The sequence below is a fragment of the Mirounga leonina genome, unplaced genomic scaffold, assembly GCF_011800145.1.
Source record: "Mirounga leonina isolate KUSES-001 unplaced genomic scaffold, KU_Mleo_1.0 Mir_106, whole genome shotgun sequence".
Lineage (NCBI taxonomy): Eukaryota > Metazoa > Chordata > Mammalia > Carnivora > Phocidae > Mirounga > Mirounga leonina.
In genome coordinates this window covers 3,311,732-3,333,924 of record NW_023270232.1, presented here as the reverse complement: position 1 = coordinate 3,333,924, position 22,193 = coordinate 3,311,732, and the positions used below count along the sequence as shown (strand labels likewise).

General features: G+C 35.7%; 1 protein-coding gene across 1 annotated transcript in view; it reads left to right on the top strand.

Moving 5' to 3' along the window:
• Positions 1-22,193, top strand: part of LOC118017833 (catenin alpha-3-like) — a 1,833,615-nt gene that overhangs the window by 194,265 nt on the left and 1,617,157 nt on the right. Inside the window, exon 5 of the mRNA XM_035016112.1 lies at positions 2,796-2,962. Coding sequence (XP_034872003.1) covers positions 2,796-2,962 — 167 coding nt within the window. The remainder of the gene's footprint in view (positions 1-2,795; positions 2,963-22,193) is intronic.

The following is a 22,193-nucleotide window of genomic DNA, read 5'->3' as shown; positions in this document are numbered from 1 at the left end:
ATTTTCATAGGTATTGTTATTATTAGCTCCATTTACCAGGGAAAATATAAAGAAGTAAAGTGACTTGTCTGAGATTGTAGGACAGATACTGAAGCAGAACAGCATCAGAACCCACATGGCTAATTACTGTGAATACTTTAATGTTTCCTGGTCATTTATATGCCAATGTGAAAAGAAAATAAATTGATAAGTGAAGAAACAAATTGTAGAAAGTTTTTATAGTATGATAATATTTGTGAAAAGGATCTATACCTATATCTACTGTATGTTCCATTTATAACATAGGAAGTGTCTCTTTTCTTATGACAGAAAATCTTTCTTTATATATTAATATATATGAATATGTGAATATATTTATAAAATACATTAAAACATACATATAAATCTACATATATAAATTTATACATATAAACATAGGAGACCTGATTTGTGATCCAATATGTGATCTATTCTGGAGACTGTTCCCTGTGCATTCAAGAAGAAAGTGTATTCTGTTGCTTTAGGATGGAATACCCTGAATATTTCTGTGACATCCATCTGGTCCAGTGTGTCATTCAAAGCCTTGTTTGCTTATTGATCTTCTGCTTAGATGATCTGTCCATTGAAGTGAGTGGGGTGTTAAAATCCCCGATTATTATTGTATTATTATTGATCTGTTTATTTAATTTTGTTATTAATTGGTTTATATAATTGGCTGTTCCCATGTTAGGGGCAGAAATATTTACAGTTGTTAGATCTTCTTGTTGGACAGACCCTTTAATTGTGATATAGTATCCTTCCTCTCCTTCCTCATCTCTTATTACGGTCTTTGGTTTAAAATCTAATTTGTCTGATATAAGAGTTGCCCAGCTTTCTTTTGATGTCCATTAGCATGATAAATGGTTTTCCACCCCCTCACTTTAAATTTGGAGGTATATTTGGGTCTAAAATGAGTCTCTTCCAGGAAGCATATCGATGGGTTTTGCTTTTTCATCCAGTCTGATACCATGTGTCTTTTGATTGGGGCATTTAGCCCATTTACATTGAGTAATTATTAAAAGATATGAATTTAGTGCCTTTGTATTACCATAAAGTCACTGTTTTTGTATGTTGTCTCTGTTCCTTTCCAGTCTATGTTACTTTTGGGCTCTCCCTTCACTTAAAGGATCCCCTTTAGTATTTCTTGCAGGGCTGATTTAGTGATCACAAATTCTTTTGGTTTCTGTTTGTCCTGGAAGCTTTTTATCTCTCCTATTTTGAATGACATCCTAGCTGGATGAAATAATCTTGGCTGCATATTTTTCTCATTTAGCACCCTGAATTTATCATGCCAGTCCTTTCTGGCCTGCCCAGGCTGTAGATAGGTCTACTGCCAGTCTAATGATTCTACGCTTGCAGGTTAAGGACTTCTTGTCCCAAGCTACTTTCAGGATTTTCTTTGTCTCTGAGATTTGCAAGTTTCACTATTATATGTCGGGGTGTTGACCTATTTTTATTGATTTTGAGGTGGGCTCTCTGTGGCTCCTCGACTTGATTGTCTGTTTCCTTCCCCAGCTTAGGAAAGTTCTCTGTTATAATTTGCTCCAATATACCTTCTGCCCCCCCCTCTTTTTCTGGGATCCCAATTGTTCTAATATTGTTTTGCTTTATAGTATCAGTTATCTCTTGAATTCTCCCCTCGTGATCTAGTAGTTGTTTAGCTCTCTTTTTCTCAGCTTCTTTATTCTCCATCATTTGGTCTTCTATACCACTAATTCTCTCTTCTGCCTAATTTATTCTAGCAGTTAGAGCCTCCATTTTTGATTGCATCTCCTTAATAGCCTTTTTGATTTCAGTTGTTTAGATTTTAGTTCTTTTATTTCTCCAGAAAGGGATTCTCTAGTGTCTTTTTAGTATTTTTTTCAACCCCAGCTAGTATCTTTATAATCATTATTCTGGAAATCTTATATCAAACTGATTAGGTCCCTGGCAGTCAGTACTGCCTCTTGTTCTCTTTTTTGAGCTGAGTTTTTCCATCTTGTCATTCTTTCAGAAAGTGGTTGTATGTCTAGTGTGTCTTTTCTATTTGTAGAGTTGCAGGTATTCTTTTCTTAGACCTCTGGTTGAGTTTGCAGGTGTTCAGAATGGTTTGATACCTATCTAGCTGAATTCCTTGGACCAGAAGAAACTAAGGTCTCTCACTCCTCTGCCATCTTGGACTCTTTGAACTGTGAACTTTTAAAAATGAATGAGTACACATTGTTTTTATCTTAAGATGTATTTTCAATGAAAAATCTTAAAAATTTTAGGCATATTTTTCTAACAGTTATGTACTATGATATATAATTTCTGTGACTAAGTTCATGATGTAGGTTATTATATTGACAGTTTAGGATAAATCTGCCTATGTTAAACTTTTATCAGAGAGTTCCTGTCCTGTTCTTTTCTAACACTGACTTGGAAAGTAACTCAATGAAGATTTACCTTATTTTTATAAACAAGATTGTTTCCAACTGAAGTTGTAGTAATGAAACTTTTACAACAAATGAGATTCAGCAAATGCAGAAGTTGACAGCAATTTTACTAGATGTTGCTAGTCAATTGAGCACAGTTCTCTTGCAGGAAAATGTTACCATGCTTCTTAAACTCCAGAGCATTTATTAAAAACAAGTGTCAATTTTAAACTTCATTGTTTATTAAGAGACAGTATTCTAATGTCAACAGACACTATTTTAATATTATGCTTAGTCATGGAATGTACTTGGAATTAGGATGATAAATGCTTAAACTGGTATAGCTGAAACTTAAAGTATATTATTTTGGGTTGTGTTTTTCAGGTGAAGCTCTGAAAGTATCAGCTGAGAGATTTGCAGATGATCCCTGTTATCTCCCCAAAAGGGAGGCTGTGGTTCAAGCTGCCCGTGCCTTGTTGGCTGCAGTTACCAGACTCCTCATCCTTGCAGACATGATAGATGTCATGTGTCTCTTGCAGCACGTGTCAGCTGTAAGTAAAAGATGGCTTGTTTACCTTGGCATTGTTCTCACTTCTAATTCCATTTTCTGAAACTGGCATCAATCCTAGTGCATGCAGCCTCACCCTCATTTCTTTTTCTTTTTTTTTTTTTTAAAGATTTTATTTATTTATTTGAGAGAGAATGAGAGAGAGCACATGAGAGGGGGGAGGGTCAGAGGGAGAAGCAGACTCCCTGCCGAGCAGGGAGCCCGATGCGGGACTCGATCCAGGGACTCCAGGATCATGACCTGAGCCGAAGGCAGTCGCTTAACCAACTGAGCCACCCAGGCGTCCTCACCCTCATTTCTTAATGTCACCCAGTAGAAGATGATTCAATTGTGCAACTCTTGTCTACTTAAAAGAACAAAGCCAGAAGTTACTTTGTTTATTCAATTGTTTCATTTTTAAAAATTTAAAAATTTTAAATTTTTAAAAAGTTTTTATTTAAATTCCAGTTAACATATGTGTAATATTAGTTTCAGGCATACAATTTAGTGATTCAGCACTTACATACAATACCTGGTACTCATCACAACAAGTGCACTCCTTTTTTTTTTTTTTTAACAAGTGCACTTCTTAATCCCCATTACCTATTTCAGCCATATTCCCCCCCCCACCCCTCTGTTCTCTTCAGTTTTTGTTCTTTTCAGTTAAGACTCTGTTTCTTGGTTTGCCTCTCTCTCTCTTTCTTCCCCCTTTGTTCATTTGTTTTGTTTCTGAAATTCCATGTATGAGTGAAATCATATGGTATTTGTCTTTCTTTGACTGACTTATTTCATTTAGCATAATACTCTCTAGTTTCATCCATATTGTTGCACATGCCAAGAGTTCATTTTTCCTTTGGCTGAGTTATATTCTTTTGTATGTATATATATATACAGACACACCACACCATATATATATATACATACAGACACACCACAACTTCTTTATCCATTCATTAGTTGATGGACATTTGGGCTTTTCCCATTATTTGGTTATTGTTGATAATGCTGCTATAAACATTGGGGTGCATGTATCCCTTCGAATCTGTATTTTTGTATTCTTTGGCTAAGTACCTAATAGTGCAATTGCTGGATCATAGGGTGATTCTATTTTTAACTTTTTGAGGAACTTCCATAATGTTTTCCACAGTGGCTGCACCAGTTTGCATTACCACCAACAGTGCAGGAGTGTTCCCCTTTCTCTGCATTCTTGCCCACACCTGTTGTTTCTTGAGTTGTTGATTTTAGTCATTCCAACAGGTGTGAAGGGATAGGTCATTATAGTTTTGATTTGTATTCCCTGATGATGAGTGATGTTGAGCATCTTTTCATGTGTCTGTTGGCCATCTGCATGTCTTCTTTGGAAAAATGTCTATTCATGTCTTCTGTCCATTTTTTAATTGGATTATTTGTTTTTTGGGTGTTCAGTTTGATAAGTTCTTTATAGATTTTGGATACTCTTTATCAGATATGTCATTTGCAAATATCTTCTTTCATTCTGTAGGTTTCCTTTTAGTTTTTTTGATTGTTTCCTTCATTGTGCAGAAGGTTTTTAACTTGATGAAGTCCCAATAGTTCATTTTTGATTTTGTGCCCTTGCCTCTGGAGACATGTCTCGTAAGAAGTTGCTGTGGCCAAGGGCAAAGAACACTGCCTGTGGCTGTGTTCTCCGCTAGGATTTTGATGGACTCCTGTCTCACATTTAGGTCTTTCATCCATTTTGAGTCTATTTTTGTGTATGCTGTAAGAAAATGGTCCAGTTTCATTCTTCTGGATATGGCTGTCCAATTTTCCCAACACCATTTGTTGAAGAGACTGTCTTTTTTCCATTAGGTATTCTTTCCTGCTTTGTCAAAGATTAGTTGACCATAGAGTTGAGCTACCATATGATCCAGCAATTGTACTACTGGGTATTTACCCCAAAGATACAAATGTAGGGATCCGAAGGGGTAAGTGCACCCCGATGTTTATAACAGCAATGTCCACAATAGCCAAACTATGGAAAGAGCCAAGATGTCAAACGACAGATGAATGGATAAAGAAGAAGTGGTATAGGGGTGCCTGGGTGGCTCAGTCGTTAAGCGTCTGCCTTCAGCTCAGGTCATGATCCCAGGGTCCTGGGATCGAGCCCAGCTTTGGGCTCCCTGCTTGGCGGAAAGCCTGCTTCTCCCTCTCCCACTCCCCCTGCTTGTTTTCCCTCTCTCGCTGTGTCTCTCTCTGTCAAATAAATAAATAAAATCTTAAAAAAAAAAGAAGTGGTATAGATATACAATGGAATATTATGCAGCCATCAAAAGGAATGAAATTTTGCCATTTGCAATGATGTGGATGGAACTGGAGGGTATTATGCTGAGCGAAATAAGTCAATGAGAGAAAGACATGTATCATATGACCTCACTGATGAGGAATTCTTAATCTCAGGAAAAAAACTGAGGGTTACTGGAGTGGTGGGGTGGGGGAGGGATGGGGTGGCTGGGTGATAGACACTGGGGAGGGTATGTGCTATGGTGAGTGCTGTGAATTGTGTAAGATTGTTGAATCACAGACCTGTACCTCTGAAACAAATAATCCATTATATGTTAAAAAAAAAAAAGAAGAAGAAGAAGATAGCAGGAAGGGAAGAATGAAGGGGGGAAAATCAGAGGGGGAGATGAACCATGAGAGACGATGGACTCTGAGAAACAAACTGAGAGTTCTAGAGGGGAGGTGGGTGGGGGGGTGGGTTAGCCTGGTGATGGGTATTAAAGAGGGCACGTACTGCATAGAGCACTGGGTGTTATACGCAAACAATGAATCATGGAACACTACATCAAAAACTAATGATGTAATGCATGGTGATTAACATAACAATAAAAAAGAAATGAGTTTCTGCTTACATTAAAAAAAAATAAAAAAAATAAAGTTGGTGATAAATATTGAAGCAAAGAAATGTATTTAATTTTGCTTAACCCAGAGTTTCCCCAATTTTTTAACCTTAGGACTCTTTTATAATATGTTAATCCTGGAACTTTCTCAGCCATACTTTGGGAAATAGTGGTTTAGAATATTTCTTTTTCTTTTTTTTAAGTAGGCTCCAAGCTCATTGTGGAGTCCAGTGTGAGGCCTGAACCCACGACCCTGAGATCAAGACCTGAGTTGAGATCAGGAGTCGGATGCTTAACTGACTAAGCCACTCTGGAGCCCCATGGAATATTTCTGTATTTCTAATAATATTTATGGTTATATTAAATTTCTACTTGGATTAAAAAATTATAGAGGAGAAACGTCAGGGCCCTTATAGTCTAATATCCTATGGATGTAGATTAGACTCCTTCCTACAATACAATGTGCAATACACAAGTGTCTAACGGTAATAACAGTCTCAATTCTGTGAGACAGTGAACCTGACTTTGGACAGTTCTAATTGTTAGAGACGTTTTTCTCAAACTGAGCTTAAAGCTGCCTTCCTGCTATTTCCATTCACTGCTTCTAGTTTTGCTTTCTTGAGCAACATAGAACCAAGGTAGTAGGAAAAGGCATTTTTCAAATAAGTGATGATTATTCTTAGGACTTATTTATGATTTGTCTCTTTTACCTATGCTAAAAATTTCTTGACCCTTGAGCCCTTATATGACAGTTTCAGACTATTCTGAATACTTCAAAATTTCCATATCTTGTATGAGTTTCAGTTTCCTGCTGAGGTTTTTCCAGCTTTGATATTGAAGTACTTGAACATGGTAAGCATGTTTAAAATTTGAAAAGTTTAGTGTCTGGACTTGCTAGTTTTTTTCCTCAGAGTATCTTGTGTTCTAATGTGAGTGGCTATCTTTGTGTGCTAAACATTACCTTTTCTGGAACTCATCTCAAGAAATTCCTTCCTGTTTTGTTAGCTCTTAGATGTTTTTAAGATAAAGTATTTTATATTTCATCAATCTTAGTTTTCTTCAGCAGGAGGATTAGACTGAATTACTGATTTGTCAATATAAGAAATAGAAGTCCCTAAAATCATCTCAGTAAATCCTTTTCTGTTCATATTCTAGATTATAGGTAATTCCCATAAAATATTGAAATCAAAACATCTTGAAATAAAAAAATCTCTGATGTGACATTCTATAATATACTGAATTACCTCTTTGATTTAATATCTAACATTATCTTACCTTATTTTGATAGCCTTGTCATGCTGTTTGTTCATACTGATTTTGTGAGCAGTTAAAATCTCCAAATCTCTGAACTCAACCTACTCAATTCAGGTCTTCCTCTGATACTAGTTTTATCTTTTTATATGTAAAGGTAGATGTTAGATTTCTATTCATTGAATTTAATTCTGTTAATTCTGGTTTTTGTTATAGTCCATTCAGATCTTTTTGACTTTTGATTTTGTCTTTACCTCCTAACCTGGTATCATTTTCAGATTTTTAAAAAACAGATTATTTATGAAAAATTTAGTAGCATGGAAAACAGTGATAGATCTTCCTTTCAAATAACATCAGACATTAACACATTTTGAATAAAGTTGTTAAAATGAGCTTCAAACTCGCTTTATTAGGCTACTGTATAAACCATGTTTCTTTATTTTATCATTAAGCACTTTCTTAAAGGTCTTGCTGAAATCAAGATGTAGATTTATCAGGCTAGTAACCCCAGCTATAAAGGAAATGAGGTTAGATTGGCACAACTTACTTTTAATAACCCCATACGAGTTCCAAGTGACCATTCCTTGCTTGCTTTCATTCCTTTTCTTTTTATGTTTTTTTACGTTCATTTTTAAATTACTCATAATCCACTTACTTATGGCTGTAAATCACTTGTCTGCTGGGATCTCCTTGCCCTTAAGATACAGATATAATTGGCTTGAACCCTAATTCTATGTCCTATCAACTATAATGTTCTCCCCAAGATTTCTGCAAATTCTCTGGGGTTCATATTCTCAGGGTCATCTCTGGTTCCAAGCTTTTACTTCCACTGAAATCCTTTAGTTTACGAATGGTCTTCCTATCTCTATTTTATAGTATCTTAATCTATAATTGGAAATTGACCTTTCCCCCTTGATTTTGACATACACACACACACACTCCAGTACTCCCAGACAAGGCATAATTATGTATATGGCAAACCTTATAGAAATTTGGGAAGGTAGAAGGGAGGGGTTTCTATGTATAACACTATATTCTAAGTGGCTCTAATTTGTATATTAGATATCTTCAAAATTCTTTAGCAACTTTATCTCATTATTCTTTCACCTCCTTTTCCCCATCTACTCTCTTTATTTCTCTCTCACACCCTAAAATTCCTGTTCATTTGAATGCAGTTTCTATCTGCTAATTTTTGTCCTCATATATCACTTTCTTCCTTTTTTTTTAAAAAGATTTTAAATTTATTTATTTGGGAGAGAGAGAGAGTGAGAGCACGAGTGGGGTGAGAAGCAGAGGGAGAAGCAGACTCCCCGCTGAGTAGGGAGTACAATGCAGGGCTCCATCCTGGGACTCTGGGATCATGACCTGAGCTGAAGGTAGATGCTTAACCGACTGAGCCACCCAGGTGCCCCTCTCTATATCACTTTCTACCTTAAATTACTCCTTAAGGTATTTTGCTAGTATGGATAATTTTTTCCCTAAGAAGAATTCTGTAGTCAGCTATCTCTCTTCTCTCTCACATACATATACACATACATCCTACTACATAATAATGTATTATAGATGTTTTTTAGGGGGAGAGCATCAACTTTGCAGGTATAGATTTCTTCTTCTGGACACACACTCTTCTTTCAAAAGCAGTGGGCCATATTTTTATTTCTTGCTCTTGTTTGAAATATAATGGAAAAAGGCGTGCCTCTTCTCTTTTCCAATTCTATCTTACTATTTCATGCAATCTTCTGCTCACTTTGGGCTCCCCCCAACACTCTTACACAATTCCTTGCTACATTTTTAAATTTATTTTTTGTTACATAATACCAAGGAAATTCTCTGCTATCCCAATGTCTTCTTTTGTGGCCTTACTCTTTTCTTCCTTACAATGATTTTTTTCCTCAATTATAGAATTTTTCATCCTTATTGTGGTATATTTCCCTTTAGATGTCAGGGCAATGAGATATTACTCAACTCTTGATGGATAGTCTGTAGCTATACATTTCCGGACTTCCTTATGCTTTCTTATCTTTATTAAATTATCTTCTTTCCACTGAGACTGCCTCCAAAAATGCAATTATGATCATCATGATCAAGCATATATGAGGACATAGACTGAGATCACCAACTAGTGCAAACATGGTTCACTGAGTAATTCTCGATAGAAAAATAGTGTCAACCAACACAGAATTGATATATAATTAAGTACCTCAAAAATTCCTGATTTGGCAGGTTTTTTTTTTTTTTTTTGAAGATTTCATTTATTTATTTAATTGAGAGAGAGAGAGAGAGACAGCTTGAGAAGGAACACAAGCAGGGGGAGTGGGACAGGGAGAAGCAGGCTTCTGGCCAAGCAGGGAGCCCGATACAGGGCTCGATCCCAGGACCCTGGGATCATGACCTGAGCTGAAGGCAGTTGCTTAACCAACTGAGCCACCCAGGCACCCCTGATTTGGTAGTTTTAAAGTCATCTAGTTCCTTAAGGGAATACATGTTTTCTTCTCTGGGAAATAGGTCCAAATCAAAGGTAAGAGAGTACAGAGAAAAAAATGATGAACTTTCAATATTAAATTAATTATAGGAATTTGGAAAGGCAGTTTGGCTTTATTACCACTATTCATAATTTTCCCTGGAAATTGAAAATTTCTTTTTTGGTATTGGTTATGTTTTTTGTTTTTTTTTTTTAAAGATTTTATTTATTTATTTGACAGAGAGAGACACAGTGAGAGAGGGAACACAAGCAGGGGGAGTGGGAGAGGGAGAAGCAGGCTCCTTGCTCAGCAGAGAGCCTGCTTCTCCCCTGCCTGCCGTTCTCCCTGCTTGTGCTTGCTCTGTCTCTCTCTCTCTCTGGTTCTGTGTCAAATAAATAAATAAAATCTTAAAAAAAAAAAAGATTAAATGATATAATATGTACACTACCTGGCAAGAACTGGTGTTCTCTTTTATTTTCTTCCCTTTTCCTGTCCTACCTTTTGCCACCATGGTACTTTGCTCTTTTGACTCGTACAGTGCAATATTGCCCTTATTTCTAAAAAATGAAGGGAAATAAACTTGACTCCCGAGTTGAACTAAGTTTTCCAACTTTTTCCATTTGTCATACTAGAGTTTTTTTTAATGGAAATGTGGGTACCTTTGGATTAGGAAATAGACCAATGTCATTATAAGAAATGGGTCTAGTTTGTAATAACTTCTTATGTGAACTACATCTTTAATATTTTCTACATGGATTGCTATAAAGCATTACTACACTGAACAAATGATTCTGAATATGAAGAATATTCATAATGTTGACAGAAAAATCACACATTACCATAGCGGTAGCTGAGATTTTTGAAGCCTCCCTCTATTATTAAAAGGCAGGTATACCAGCAAAAAGACTTTCTAAAACTTCTTCTTATTAATAATATCAGCAGTTTATAAGGAGAGAAATTACAGTATTATTAAGAGCTATTAGAAGCCAAGTACATTCTGCAAAAGATCCTAGGCAAAATATATACAGAGATATTAAGGTTTAAAGAAAAATGAAGTCATGAGACTGGTATTGAAGATGGAATGGAGGAAGTATAAAATGGAGACAAATAAGATACAAATCACTGGATTTGTGCTGAATTTTATATTGAAAACTTTAGGGACAAAGGAAATTTAAACCATGTAAAAATTTAACTTTAAAAAGAACCAGCATCATTCCAGGTAGCTCCAATTTGATTAGTTAATTAATCCATTCAGCAAATGGTTGGTTTTTGTGCACTACTCTGTGCCGATCACTACTGTGTGCTAGGGATTCAAATTTAGAAAAGTAATACCACAGTCCTTTTCTCCTAGAATTTAAGACATAAATTAATGTAAGTTACTATGATAGAAGTTGGTGTAAGGTATTATGGAGGCATGATGGCAGTTCTATCAAGGGAAAGTGTTTTGAGTGAAGAATGCATGGCCAAGTTTGGAGAGTTAACTAGATAAAGAAAGTGGTGGAGGGAACATTTTAACTGCAGGAACAGTACATGCTCAAAGACCTGTAACCCTTCTGAGGGCTGAGATGAAGAATCACTATGTTGTATACCTCAAACAAATGTAATATTGTGTGTCACCTATACTCAGAAGAGACAGAGAGAGAGAGAGAGAGATGAAAAGACAAGCCACAGACTGGAAGACCATAAAGGCAAACCATTTATATAATGATTGGCCTATACCCAGAATTTACTAAGAATTCTCAAAACTCAATAAAATAACAAACAAAATGTTTAAAAATGAAAAAAAATTGAAGGTGGAGAGGTAGGCCTAGACCTACTTGTGAAAGGCCTGTGTGCTATGTTAAAAAGTTAAACTATAGTCTGAAAGCTAAGGAGGAACCATTAAATAATTTTAAGCATGGATATGATATAAGCAGATTTGCATATTAGGACCATTACACTGGCAGCAGTGAACAAGGGGGCCAGAGTGGAGGCAGAGAGGCTAGTGATTAGGTTGATGCTGTCATCTGGTTGTGAAGTGATTGGGTGGGATAGAAAATGAATGAGAGAGATGAAGGAAGAACAATCTACAATTAAAAAGTGATTGGAGGGCGCCTGGGTGGCTCAGTCGTTAAGCGTCTGCCTTCGGCTCAGGTCATGATCCCAGGGTCCTGGGATCGAGTCCCACATCGGGTTCCCTCCTCAGCGGGAAGCCTGCTCTCCCTCTCCCACTCCCGGGGCTTGTGTTCCTGCTCTCGCTATCTCTATCTCTGTCAAATAAATAAATAAAATTAAAAAAAAAGTGATTGGAATCTTTTCAGATGGAAAGGGAAGCATCAAGTGGCCTTTCAGGAATCTGGTTGGACACTGAAGACCTTGGTTTTCAGTTTTATATAGAGGAGAAGCTATTGATAGGTTTTTAGACATATTGGACTTGAGGCACATATGAGAGATAATAGATACTGAAAGATATGTTTAGAGCTCATGAGAGCAAATAAGACAAGAGATAGTTTTGGAAAGCCTCAAGAAATAAACATTAGGATTTAATTTGCATTTCTCTGATGATTAGTGATATTAGGCATCTCTTCATGTGTCTGTTGTGTATATCTTCTTTGGAAATATGTCTCTTCAGATTCTCTGCCCATTTAAATCAGATTATTATTTTTTTTTTTGGTGTTGAGTTGTATAAGTTCTTTACATCTTTTGGATATTAACCCCTTTTCAGATATATTTTGCAAATATCTTTTCCCATTCAATAAGCTGCTTTTTTGTTTTGATTTTTTTTTCACAGTGCAAAAGCTTTTTATTTTGGTGTAGTCCCAGTAGTTTAATATTGCTTTTGTATCCCTTACTTGAGGAGACATATTATCTAGAAAAATGCTTCTAGGGCAGATGTCAAACAAAACCATAATAGGATATCACTTTACACCTTTCATAATGTCTAAAACCAGAACCACAGGAAATAACAAGTGTTGGTGAGGGTGTGGCGAAAATGAACTTGTGGACTGTTAGTGGAAATGCAAATTGGTGCAGCCACTGTGGAGAACAGGATGGAGGCTCTTCAAAAAATTAAAAATAGAATACTATATGATCCAGTAGTTCCACCACTGGGAATTTACCCAAAGAAAACAAAAGTACTAATTCAAAAAGATATATGCACCCCTATGTTTATTGCAGCACTATTTATAATGGCCAACATATGAAAGCAACCCAAGTGTCCATTGATAGATGAATGGATAAAGAAGATGTAGTGTGTGTATGTATGTGTGTACACATACTTGATAGAATATTACTCAGCCATAAAAAAAGAAAACTCTTGCCATTTGCAATGACATGATGGACCTAGAGGGTATAATGCTAAGTGAAGTGAGTCAGTCAGAGAAAGACAAATACCATATGATTTCACTCTATGCAGGATTTAAAAACAAAACAAATGAACAAGCAAGAGACAAAAAAATCAGACTTCAATACAGAGAACAAACTGTTCATTGCCAGAGGGGCATTGGGTGAGGGGATGGGTGAAATAGGGGAAGGAAATTAAGAGTGTACTTATCTTGATGAGCACTGAGAAATAAATAGAATTGCTGAATCATTGTATTATATATCTGAAACTAATATAACACTGTATATTAATTATACTTCAATAAAAAAAGAAAAACATTAGAGGAATCAATAGGTTTGTATGACATCTCTTGGGGAATGGTTTATAGTGTCAACTCAAACCTTTGATCTCAAATCTTTGGGACCTTGTGATTCAGTTGAAAGCTCAACCGAATGAAGAATCATTAAGTTTGTATTCAGTTCTTGCCTCAGTAAGGAGATTTGGGACATCTCACTGGAGTCCCTGCCCCTGGCAGAGCACCATACAATCAGGAAGAAACCTTAGCTCCAGCTTTTTCAAGTGGAGGGAAGGGGTTGGTTCATGGTTCAGCACTCCAACTTTTCTGAGGGAGGCCCTCTGAGGACTGGCTTCCATCTTGCTAGTCTTGGAGCTCTGCTGGATCTAGCATAATCTAGGAGAGGGAGGTTTAGACAGGTAGATGCCACAGCCCATTTCACACTTCCATGGTTCAGCACACATCAAGCAGACCAGAACCATAACAGCCTTCTTCCCCCTAGGGAAGGAGAGAGTTGGTAGAGGCCAGGCCTGTTGTTGGGGGTCTTCTCCTGTATGAGGCCAGTCAATGAAGACTAGGAAAGGTGCCTACTTTGTGTAATATGCAGACACCAACACAGAGAATCAAGCAAAGTGAAGAATCAGGCATTGTTGTTCTAAACAAAGTAAGGTGAATCTCCAGAAACTGATCCTAATGAAACAGAGTTACATGATTTACCTGATAGAGAATTCAAAATAACAGTCATAAGGATGCTCACTGGGGTCAAGAAAACAATGCATGAACAAAGTGAGAATTTCAGTAGAGATAGAAAATATAAAAAGTACCAAACAGAAATCATGGAGCTAAAGAACACAATGACTGAATTGAAAATTTCACTAGAGAGGTTTAATAGCAGACTAGATAAGGCAAAAAAAAAGGATAAGAAAAAAAGGGTTCAGCAAACTTGAAGACCAGTCATTGGAAATAATTCAGTCATTGGAAATAATTCAGCAAAAAAAAAGGATAAGAAAAAAAGGGTTCAGCAAACTTGAAGACCAGTCATTGGAAATAATTCAGTCATTGGAGCAAAAGAAACAGAAATGAACAAGACAGTTTAAAGGATTTATGGGATACCATTAAACAGATTAATGTGTGCATTTATGGGAGTCCCAGAAGGAGAAGAGATAAAAAGGACCGGAATGTTTATTCAAAGAAAAAATGACTGAAAATACCCCCAATAGGTGGAAACACCCCTGAAAAAGAATCCAAAGAAATCTACATCAAGACTCATTATAATCAAATTGTCGAAAGTCAGAGACAAAGAGAGAGTGAAAAACAAGAGGAAAGTGACTTGTCACATGCAAGGGAACTCCTATAAGATCATTAGTGGATTTTTCAGCAGAAATCATGTAGGCCAGAAAAGAATGAGATAATATGTTCAAAGTGCTGAGAGAAAAAAACCCTGCCAACCAAGAATAGTGTACCAGTATTTTCACTGCAGCATTATTTATAATAGCCAAGATACAGAACAACCTAAATGTCCATCAACCAATGAATGGACAAAGAAAGTTTGGTTTAAATATACAACTGGATATTATTCAGCCATTAAAAAAAAGGAAATTTTGTCATTTGTGACAACATGGATGGACTTCAAGGGCATTATGGTAAGTAAAAGAAGTCAGACAGAGAAAGACAAATACCATCTAATCTCACATGTGCAATCTAAAAAAGCAAAACAATAACTAAAAAACAGAAAAAACAAAAAGAAAAACCAAGCTCATAGATACAGAGAACAGAGTAGTGGTTGCCAGAGACAGGAGTAGGGGTGGAAGAAATGGGCGAAGGGAATCAAAAGGTACAGACTTCCAATTACAAAATAAATAAATCATGGAGATATAATGTACAGTATATTGTCTATAGTTAATAATACTGCATTGCATATTTGGAAGTTGCTAAGAGAGTAGATCTTAAAGTTCTCATCACACAAAAAAATTCTGTGACCATGTAAGGTGATAGATGTTAATAGGCTTATTGTGGTGATCATTTCACAAAATGTACAAATATTGAATCATTATGTTGCATACCTGAAACTAATACACTATTATATGTCAATTATACCTCAGTTAAAAAATTGACAAATCCATGGTGTGCCTGGCTGGCTCAGTCAGGAGAACATGTGACACTTGATCTCAGGTTATGAGTTCAAGTCCCATGTTGGGTGTAGAGATCACTTAAAAATAAAATCTTTAGAAATAATTGACAAATCCATAGTTGGACTAAGAATAAAAGAGAGAAGACAAATAAAATCAGAAATGAAAGAGGGGACATTACTACTGATGCCATAAAAATAAAAAGGATCATAAGAGATTCCTATGAATAATTATAAACCAACAAATTAGATAACCTAGAAGAAATGTATAAATTCCTAGAATCATACACTAAATCATGAATAGGAACTCTAAAGAGACTAATAACTATATGGAAATTGAATCATTATCAAAACTGTCCTAAGAATTAGAAGCTCAGGACCAGATGGTTTCACTGTTGAACTCTATAAAACATTTATTTTTTAAAAATTTTTTTATTTACTTATTTTGAGAGAGAGTGAGCGAGAGAGCGAGAGAGAGCATAAGAGGGGGTTGGAGCAGAGGGAGAAGCAGACTTCTCACTGAGCAAGGAGCCCTATGTGGGGCTCTATCCCGGGACCCCAGGATCATGACCTGAGCTGAAGGCAGATGCTTAACCGACTGAGCCGCCCAGGTGCCCCTCTACAAAACATTTAAAGAAGAATTAATGACAGTTCTTCTCAAACTATTCCAAAATATTGAGGAGGAAGGAGCACTTTCAAACCCATTTTATGAGACCAGCAGAACTCTGATACCAAAGCCAGATATGGACACCATAAGAGAAACTTACAGGTGAATATCCCTGATGAATATAGATGCAAAATCCTCAATAAAATACTAACAAACTGAATTTAACAGTGTATTGAAAGGATTGTACATTATGACCAACTAGGTTTTACCTGGGGTGAAAGGATGATTGAACACGTGAAAATCAGTCAGTGTGATATACTACATTAACATATAAAGGATAATAATCACATGCCCATTTTAATGCAAAAAGGCAGTTAAAAAATTCAACATCCTTTCATGATGAAAATTCTCAACAAACTAGAAGTAGAAGGAAAGTACCTCAACATAATAAAGGCCGTATATGACAAGCACATAGCTAACATTGTACTTAACAGTGAGAAGTTGAAATCTTTTTCTCTAAGATCAGGAACACAAGGATGCCAACTTTCACCAACTATGTTGGTCTAGTCAACATAGTACTGGAAGTCCTAGCTAGAGCAGTTAGTTAAGAAAGGGAAATAAAAGGCATCCAAATTGTAGGGGAAGAAATAAAACTGTTCCTATTTGCAGATGACATGATATTATGTATAGAATACCTGATTCCGCCAAAAAAACTGTTAGAACTAGTGAATGAATTCAGTAAAATTGTAGGATACAAAACCAGCATACAAAAATCAGTTGCATTTTTTACATTTACAGTGAACTATCTGAAAAGGAAATTAGGAAAACAATCCCATTTACAGTGACACCAGAAGGAAAGAAATACTTGGGAATAAACTAAGAAGATGAAAGACTTGTAATACTGAAAACTACAAAACATTGATGAAAGAAATTAAAGAAGATACAAATGGAAGGGCATCTGGTGTTCATGGATTGAAAGAATTAATATTGTTAAAATGTCTATAATACCCATCTACAGATTCAATGCAATTTCTGTTAAAATCCCAATGGAATTTTTAAAAAACAAATTAAAAAAATAATTCTACAATTCATGTGGAACCACACAAAACTATGTATAGCCAAATGAATTCCAAGAATGACAAAGCATTGCACTTCCTGATTTCAAAATATATTACAAACCTGCAGTATTCAAAACAGTATGGTCCTGGGATTAAAAATAGATTTATAGACCAATGGAACAAAATAGAGAACCCAGAAATAAATCCGTAATTACACCATCAAATAATTTTGACAAGGATGCCGAGAATGCACAATTGAGAAAGGATACTCCCTTCAACAAATGGTGCTGGGAAAACAGGATATCCACATGTAAATGAATGGAATTGGACTGTTATTTTATACCACGTACAAAAATTAACTTAAAATGGAATAAAGAACTAAATGTAAGATGTAAAACTGTAAAATTCTTAGAAGAAAACATAGGGGAACACTTCATAATATTGGTCTTAGAAATGATTTCATGGATGACATCAAAAGGCAACAAAACCTAAAATAAACAAATGGGACTACAGCAAACTAAAAAGCTGTGGCATAGGAAAGGAAAAAATCAACATAGTGAAAAGGCAGTCTGTGGGGTAGGAGGAAATATTTGCAAACCATATATCCAATAAGGCGTTAATATCTAAAAAAATAAAAGGAACTCTACAACTCACTATAAAAAACTCTAAAAACCCTATTAAGAAATGGGCTAAGGACTTGAACATATATTTCTCCAAAGACTTACAAATGGCCAACAGGTATATGAGAAAATGCTCAATGTCAATATCATCAGGGAAATGAAAATCAAAATCACAATGGGATATTACTTCATACCTGTCAGCAAAATTATTATAAAAAATAAAAAGGTAACAAGTGTTAGTGAAGATGTGGAGAAATTGGAACAATTGTACACTGTTAATGGGAATGCAAAATGGTGTAGCCACTGTGGAAAACAGTATGGAGGTTCCTCAAAAAATTAAACATACAAATACTTTATGATCCGGCAATCCATTTTCTAAGTATTTATCTAAAAGAATTGAGATCAGGATCTCAGAGATATTAACATTCCCATGTTCATTGCAGCACTCTTCACTATAGTCAAGATGTGGAAACAATCTAAATATTCATCAACAAATGAATGGATAAAGAAAATGTGGTATATGTACAATGAAATACTATTCAGTCTTAAAGAAGGAAATTCTATGATATACAACATGGATGAAGACATTATGCTAAATAAAATAAGCCAGTAACAGGAAGACAAATACTGTATTCTCCCACTTGTATGAGGTACCTAAAACAGTTAAAATCGTAGATTCAAAGATTGGATTGGTGGTTGCTAGGGGATATGGGGTGAAAATGGGGAATTAGTAATCAATGGGCATAAAGTTTCAGTTAAGCAAGTTTTATTCAAACTAGAGTTCTCATGTAGAACATTATATCTAGGGGCGCCTGCGTGGCTCAGTTGGTTGGGCGACTGCCTTCGGCTCAGGTCCTGATCCCAGGGTCATGGGATAGAGTCCTGCATCGGGCTCCTGCTTAGCGGGGAGCCTGCTCCTCCCTCTGCTGTTCTCTCTCTCTGTCAAATAAATAAATAAAATCTTAAAAAAAAACCCATTATACCTATAGTCAACAATGATGTATACCTAAAAATTTTTAGGAGGGTTGATCTCATGTTGTGTTGTCACAATAAAATAAAATTTAAAAAAGATAAAATAAATTTTGCAGCAATATTAAAGAAAAAAGTCTAAATTATCTATTTCTTACAGGAAATGCCTTGCACTGAGATGATGCTCAGTAAAGAGTTTCTTTTTATTGAGGTATAATTGAACATATAACATTATATTAGTTTCAGGTGTACAACATAATGATTCAGTATTTGTACATACTGTGAAATGATCACCACAAGTCTACTTAACATCTTGTCACCATACATAGTTACAATTTTTTTCTTATAACAGGAGTTTTTAAGTTCTTTTCTCTTAGCAACTTTGAAATATGCAGTGCAGTATTATTAGCTATAGTCACCGTGTTCTACATTACCTCTCCATGATTTATTTATTTTATACTTGGAAGTTTATACTTTTTGATCCCCATCACCCATTTCACCCCACCCCCCAACCCCTGCATCTGGAAACCACCAATCTGTTCTCTGTATCTATGAGCTCAGGTGTTTGTTAGTTTTAGGTGTCACATGTAAGTGATATCATATAGTATTTGTCTTTTTGTCTTTCAGTAAACAATTGTTGAATGACTATTTTTGTTCATTCATTGCTGAAAGATGTAATGAGTTTAATGACAATGATCTTTTACAATTTATGGAACTTTAAAATTTACAAAGCAGTAATCTGTAAAGCTGGATTATAAATTTTATTAGGGCAAGAACTTTTCCTTTTTTATTTTTCTCCATTTCCTGTATGTCTGGCATGTTGCCAGGCCCATGATAAATATTTGTCAGTTGAATGTCTTTTAGTTTTCCTCAGCTGATTTCACAACAACCTTATAAAGTAGGCAAGCAAGGACAATTTCTCCCATTTTACAGATAACAATAAAAAATTGAAGTAGCAGTGACTTGTCCAAAGGTATGAAATTATTAAATGGCATAGTAAGGATTTGAATCCAGATTTCAACACCAATGTGCTTTCAACTCCATAGGAGTATTTCTAATTTAGACCTCAGCTCCAATTTTGTTCTCTGTTCTTTTTTTTTAAAAACATTTTAAAATTTAAATTCAGTTAATTAACATAATGTATTATTGGTTTCAGAGGTACAGGCCTGTGATTCATCAGTCTTATATAATATCCAGTGCTCATTACATCTCATGCCCTCCTTAATGTCCATCACCCATTTACCCCATCCCTCCACACCCCTCCCCTCCAGCAACCCTTAGTTTGTTTCCTATGATTAAGAGTCTCTTATGGTTTGTTTCCCTCTCTGGTTTCATCTTTTATTTTTTCTTCTCTTCCCCTATGATCCTCTGTTTTGTTTAATAAATTCCACATATCGGTCAGATCATATGATAATTGTCTTTCTCTGACTGACTTATTTCGCTTAGCATAATACCCTCTAGTTCCATCCACGTTGTTGCAAATGGCAAGATTTCATTTTTTTGATGGCTGAGTAGTATTCCAGTGTGTGTATATATATATATATATACATACCACAGCTGCTTTATCTATTCATCTTTTGATGGACATCTGGGCTCTTTCCATAGTTTGGCTATTGTGGACATTGCTGTTATAAACATTGGGGTGCAGGTGCCCCTTCGCATCACTACATTTGCATCTTTGGGGTAAATACCCAGTATTGCAATTGCTGGATCATAGGGTAGCTCAATTTTCAACTTTTTGAAGAACCTCCATACTGTTTTCCAGAGTGGCTGCACCAGCTTGCATTCCCACCAACAGTGTAGGAGAGTTCCCCCTTTTCCCCATCCTTGCCAACATCTGTCATTTCCTGACTTGTTAATTTTAGCAATTCTGACAGGTGTGAGGTGGTATCTCATTGTGGTTTTGATTTGTATTTCCCTGGTGCCAAGTGATGTGGAGCATTTTTTCATGTGTCTGTTGGCCATTTGGATGTCTTCTTTGCAGAAATGTCTGTTCATGTCTTCTGCCCATTTCTTGACTGGGTTATTTGTTATTTGGGTGTTGAGTTTGATAAGTTCTTTATAGATTTTGGATATTAACCCTCTATCTGATATGTCATTTGCAAATATCTTTTTTCATTCTGTTGGTGGTCTTTTGGTTTTGTCGACTGTTTCCTTTGCTGTGCAAAAACTTTATGTTGATGAAGTCCCAATAGTTCATTTTTGCCTTTGTTTCCCTTGCCTTTGGAAACGTGTATAGTAAGAATTTGCTGCAGCCAAGGTTGAAGAGGTTGCTACCTGTGTTCTCTAGAATTTTGATGGATTCCTGTCTCACATTTAGGTCTTTCATCCATTTGGAGTCTATTTTTTGTGTATGCTGTAAGAAAATGGTCCAGTTTCATTCTTCTGCATGTGGCTGTCCAATTTTCCCAATACCATTTGTTGAAGATACTGCCTTTTTTCCATTAGATATTCTTTCCTGTTTTGTTAAAGATTAGTTGACCATAGAGTTGAGGGTTTTCTATTTCTGGGTTCTCTGTTCTGTTCCATTGATCTATGTGTCTGGTTTTGTGCCAGTACCATACTATCTTGATGATGACAGCTTTGTAATAGAACTTGAAGTCTGGGATTGTGATGTCACCAGGTCTGGTTTTCCTTTTCAACATTCCTTTGGCTATTTGGGGTCTTTTCTGGTTCCATACAAATTTTAGGATTATTTGTTCCAGTTCTGTGAAAAATGTTGATGGTATTTTGATAGGGATTGCATTGAATATGTAGATTGCTCCAGGTAGTATAGACATTTGAACAATATTTGTTCTTCTAGTCCACGAGCATGGAACATTTTTCCATTTCTTTGTGTCTTCCTCAGTTTCTTTCATGAGTGTTCTATAGTTTTCTGAGTATAGATCCTTTGCTTCTTTGGTTAGGTTTATTCCTAGATATCTCATGGTTTTGGGTGCAATTGTAAATGGGATCGACTGTAATTTCTCTTTCTTCTGTCTCACTGTTAGTGTATAGGAATGCAACTGATTTCTGTGCATTGATTTTATATCTTGCCACTTTGCTGAATTCCTGTATGAGTTCTAGCAATTTTGGGGTGGAGTCATTTGGGTTTTCCATATAGAGTATCATGTCATCTGCAACGAGTGAGAGTTTAACTTCTCCTTTGCTGATTTGGATGCCTTTGTTCTGTGTTCTTCATTTAAATTTTGTTATCATTCCATACATTAAAAAATCATTTGAAATATGTGTGTTTTAATTTTCTGCTTCAGCTGCAAAGTTCCCTATAATGAGTGGTATTATCATTTTGTAAGTTCATTTGGAAAATATATATTAAAGTCAATGGATTAAATTCAGAAAAATAAAAAAAAAATTCTCAGTAATACTTCACTTTGGTTTCTCTGTGGTTGCCATATTTGACTAAGGTAGATTAGCCATTTCTTATGCTTAAAAAATTTCTCTTTACTCTAAACATTAATATTTATAGAACATTAATATATTATTCTTTTGACTATTCCTTTCTTCTGCTTTAGTTTCCAAAATCTTTTGATTTGTTTCAAACTGACATTTTAGGGACACTAAGACCACACTTGGTGATTCAGTACCTTTAATCAGATGCTTATTGGATACTCTTTTCTACACATAATGTTGTGAATATGGGATTTTCTTTTAATGTTACAGGTAACATCTAGCACCTTGTACAG